The sequence below is a fragment of the Triticum aestivum genome, chromosome 2D (assembly GCF_018294505.1).
Source record: "Triticum aestivum cultivar Chinese Spring chromosome 2D, IWGSC CS RefSeq v2.1, whole genome shotgun sequence".
In the NCBI taxonomy this organism is placed as follows: domain Eukaryota; kingdom Viridiplantae; phylum Streptophyta; class Magnoliopsida; order Poales; family Poaceae; genus Triticum; species Triticum aestivum.
This window is the reverse complement of record NC_057799.1, coordinates 30,730,720-30,735,097: the sequence shown is the minus strand read 5'-3', so window position 1 is coordinate 30,735,097 and position 4,378 is coordinate 30,730,720. Positions and strand designations below refer to the sequence as shown.

Sequence of the window (4,378 nt, the reverse complement as noted above, 5' to 3'; positions counted from 1 at the left end):
GCCGAATTCAGATGTTTTAAAATAAAAAAAATACACGTCTAGGGCGACCCTGGGGCAAGCGGCTGGGAACCCGCTCGCCCCCGTGCCGATTTTATCGCCGGCTCGTCCTCGGGGGCGCGTAAAATCACCGCTTGGGGGGCCAACGGCGGGAGATGCTCTCAGTACGCTAGTCCTTGTACACTCATGCCCTGTTTGTTTGAGCTTCAGGGAGCGGATTCAGCTAGCAACCGATGAGGAGGGAAACGACGATGCCTATTCAGATCCAAGAGCGGGACAGTGGCTCCTCGTATACACAGGTACGGCAACGCCGGGAGCTTGTTATCTTAGCACAGCTGCGCGTTCCTCACCGCCAGATACCTCTGGACGTACTCCTCGGGAAGCATTCTGGTCTGCCTGAAAACCTCTGGATCGTCGTAGCGCAGCTTCGTCCTCAGATCCACGTATCGTGCCTGCATGAAGATAGGTTTATTATAGGTTCAAGTATCAGACTTGTAACAGGTCATACACAGTACATCAACATGGGCATTCTTGAACTGGTTGATGAGATGCAAGTATGTTTTTTTTTCTTGTGAACATTTTGGACGGTTCTTTTAATATAATGTTGCAAGGTGGCCTATCCTACTGTTTTTGGTGAAAAAATTGAGTCCAGATGGAATTAGCTATATGACAACCGCCTGAAAAAAATATTTTCGATCAATCAATTGTTTTAAGTCGTCGGATGCGAGATGAATGGTCGGATTAGCTTCTTCACCTCCAGACTAACTTCCTGTTCATCCTCTTCCCCTCGACCACCCGTGGCGCTCCCGCGTCAGCCTCGCCGCCCCGCCCTCCCCCCAATGCGGCCCCTCCCCCGGCCATGCATCATTTTTTCCGACGAACTTGCACCCACAACACCCCTAAGATAGATCATGGGGCAGCTAGATAATGGGATAGCTTCTCTAGCGAGTGGCGGTTGCTTCTTCCTTCCCTCCGGCGGCTGCTTCCTTCTAGCAAAAATCAACTGACCAAAATTGGATTTTCAGGCGACTGGCGTGCAGCTAAACTAGATCCAGATTTGTGTCGGGTTGTGAGAGGAAGAAGAACAGGCATGGAAAAGGCGAGGCATGAGAAGAACATTCAGAACGTCCGTTCCATTGATTTTTTTTTTTTTGACGAAAAACAACATTGTGCTGATTTCATTCATTAAGATAGGATGAGTCACCCCAAGAGATACAGTTCAAGATTTACAGAACGGCTGAGAGCCAGAAAGGAGAAGTAAAAGCTATATAAATGTACACATGGAAGGAGGAAAGAATGCTATCCTGCGCCAGTCCATTGAGCTCCTCTGAATCCAGCGATTCTCCAAGAGTTGAGCTCGTTGATGATGCTCTCAGCGACCTTCAGGAAATGGGTTACCTTATTATTGAATATACGGTTGTTTCTTTCACTCCAAACATGCCAGGAAACCGCCATGATTAGAGATGAGAGATCCTTTTTCCTGCTTGTACCTATACCATCCAGAGCCTTTAACCACCAGTCCAATAGAGAGCCATCATGAGCAGTAGGCAGGAGGTTGAAGGGAAACTTATATATCGCCAAGCAATAGCCCCAGATTCCAGCCGTGAAACGGCAGCTAGCTACAAGGTGCAGGCTGTCTTCCATCCCTAAATGACATAGTTGACAGACCGGGTTGTGAGGCCAACCCCGCTCTGCAAGGTTATCTGCAGTCAAACATTTGCCCTGTACAAAGAGCCAGCTCAAGAATCTTATTTTTGGTGGAACCTTAATATGCCATATGATCTCAGGTAGAGGAGAATCAATCTTGCCCCAGAATTGACATAGGTAAGCTGACTTAGCATTGTATCTTCCATCAGACGACCATTTCCAAATGAACTCGTCCTCTAGGTTGGACAAAGTGATCACCCTGGATCTGTGCCAGAATTCAATATATTCACGCAGCACATCGATGCCTGTGTTGCGCTTGAGAAGGGTGACCCATTTTCTATTGGTGAGACCTTCAGGCAATGATATTTTTTTGTTCTTGCTGTGCTTGAAAAGGTTAGGAAATGAAACAGCCGGAGTCTCGCCGCCGAGCCAGTGATCATGCCAAAAGGAGATCCTAATGCCGTTGCCAATCTTGATGGAGGTACAAGCAATGAAAAGAGCCTTAACATGCTTATCAACAGGAAGTTGCAGACCTTGCCGTGGCTTATCCAGATCTGTGGCGCGCTGCCAAAGCCAGCGAACTTTAAGCGCTCGCCCCTGAGCTTGTAGGTCATGGATGCCCAGCCCGCCAATGGAGATGGGTGAGCACACCTGGGTCCAGCGGACAAGGCATTTGCCTCCACAGACGGCATCGGAGCCAGCCCATAAGAAAGCACGACGTAGTTTGTCAATTTTTTTGCTGACCCATTTTGGTTGATGAACAGCTAGCAGAAGGAAAATTGGCATATACAAGTTTCCAAGTTTATACTATTACATAGGCGAACGCATCATTCCATGCTTTCGATGTTCATTATCCAAAAACCAAAATCCATATATACGTACGTTTACGTGGTACTGCAGCTGCATCGTTCTGTAGCTAGCTGATAAACCATACTCGATGCTGCATGGACTACTGATGTGGTTTTCAAGAGGTGTCCATGGTGGGGTAGTAGGCGTGGGTGGCCATGCCGCAGTTGTTGCCGTTCCCGCGCGTGAGGCGCATGTAGCCCCCCTCGCCCCACCCAGCCCCCCACTGGTTCTTCACCACCCAGTACTCCTGCCCGCCGGCGCCGCCGTCCGCCCCGTAGCCCACCACCGTGACGGCGTGGTGCAGGTTCCGCCCGCACGACGGGCTGCCGACGTACACGCCGCTCCTGTAGTGGTGGAAGTCAGCGTCGGCCTCCACGGCCACGGCCACCGGTTGGCTGGCCACGAGCGCCTGCAACGCGCCCTCGTCGCCGTGCAGTGTCACAGACCGGTGGACGCCGACGGAGGCGGCCGGATTTGGGCCGAGGCCGCCGCTGCGGCACGCGCCCTGCTTGGCGCCATACGCGTAGGCTGCCTCCGTCTGCAGGCCGCCGCTGGCGGTGATGTAGGTTAGGGCGGCGTTGACGTGGCCACTCTTGCAGCTGTTGGCGCCGCCCGTGCAGTCCAGCACCTGCTGCTCTAACATGGGGATGAGGTTGCCGGTGGCGATCTGCACCAGCCCCTCCGTCGCCGCCACCGCCGCGAACGCCCAGCAGCTCGCTGCACGCACGCAAACGACGTGTCAACATTCCCTTATTCATTTGCCAACTTTGTCCAATGGTATATGCTATGCTATGCATGCAGGAGGTGCAGATGATTCTTACCGCAGTGACCTTGGTACTTGACTGGGGTGACGGCGCCCCGGGCCCTCCAGCCCACGCTGTCTGGGAGCGTGGACTGCAGCTGAGCCATGGACACGTTCACCGCGGCCGCCGGCGCGAGCCCGCCGGGCTGGTGACGGTACCCGAGGTGCGTCTCCGCGAACTCCTCGTTGGTGAGGTCGGAGAACTGGTTGAGCCCGAGCGTGTACGTCCGGTTGCCCGCCCGGTTGACGGCGTCGATGTGGCGCGCGTTGGCCGCGAACACCTCCCGCCGGCGCAGCTTCTCGGCGGCGTCCGCGTACACGCGCCCGTACTTGGCCATCCACCGCTCGTGCCGGGCGGCGGGCAGCGCTTCCCCTCGCGCCGCCACGACGCTGACAAACGCGAGCGCCAGCGCCAGCGCCAGCAGCGTTTGCTTGCTGTGGATCGGCGCCATTAGCTAGCTACTTCGCTTGCGATGGTTGGCGAGCGAGCTAAGCAGGTACGTAGAAACCATGCCGCCTCCGCTTCTATTTAGGCGCGCGCGCGGTGCCGGTGCCAATGGCGAGCAGGACGGGGCATGCATGCGAGCAGGTTCAACGGATCCGCCTAGTGGAACGTATTGACTGGGAGGGAGACCATGGATGGATGTCGTCTCTCCGCATCTTCTTCTTCTCGACGGCGGTTGCTATCGTCAGTCGTCGCCACTCACATATTCTTGGTCGTCGTCATCTTCTGCTACTTGGGAGATTTTCCTCGCTTCCCGGATGGTGCCGCAACACGCATGCATATACGTACCGTCGCACACGCACAGAGCTGGTCGCAGCTGCCTGAAAGAAATTGGCCGAATCGGCGTGCACTTTCCCTTTGCTTGCTGCTTGTTCACTCGCACTCACACGCATATAGTTTGGGCGAATTAGTAAATTTACCGGTGCCGGTATGTACCGGTGCGCAATCCACCGTTCATCAGTTTCATCAAGATTTGTGCAGGTTTTATACAATTTCTTTTCATGTGCAAATACAGCAGATTAAATAGAGCTATACATGTACTTGCGTCAGACAGTGTCAGCTTTTACAGTGGAGAGAAA

General features: G+C 53.8%; 1 protein-coding gene across 1 annotated transcript; it reads right to left on the bottom strand.

The window, feature by feature from the left end:
- Positions 1 to 2,411: 2,411 nt before the first annotated feature.
- On the bottom strand, positions 2,412 to 3,838 carry LOC123048485 (zingipain-2). The gene is made up of 2 exons (XM_044471579.1): positions 3,315 to 3,838; positions 2,412 to 3,210 (listed from the first exon to the last, which is right to left on the bottom strand). Exons 1-2 carry the CDS (start codon positions 3,745 to 3,747, stop codon positions 2,609 to 2,611), a joined length of 1,035 nt encoding a protein of 344 aa, XP_044327514.1. The 5' UTR covers positions 3,748 to 3,838; the 3' UTR covers positions 2,412 to 2,608.
- Between the last annotated feature and the right edge of the window lie 540 nt (positions 3,839 to 4,378).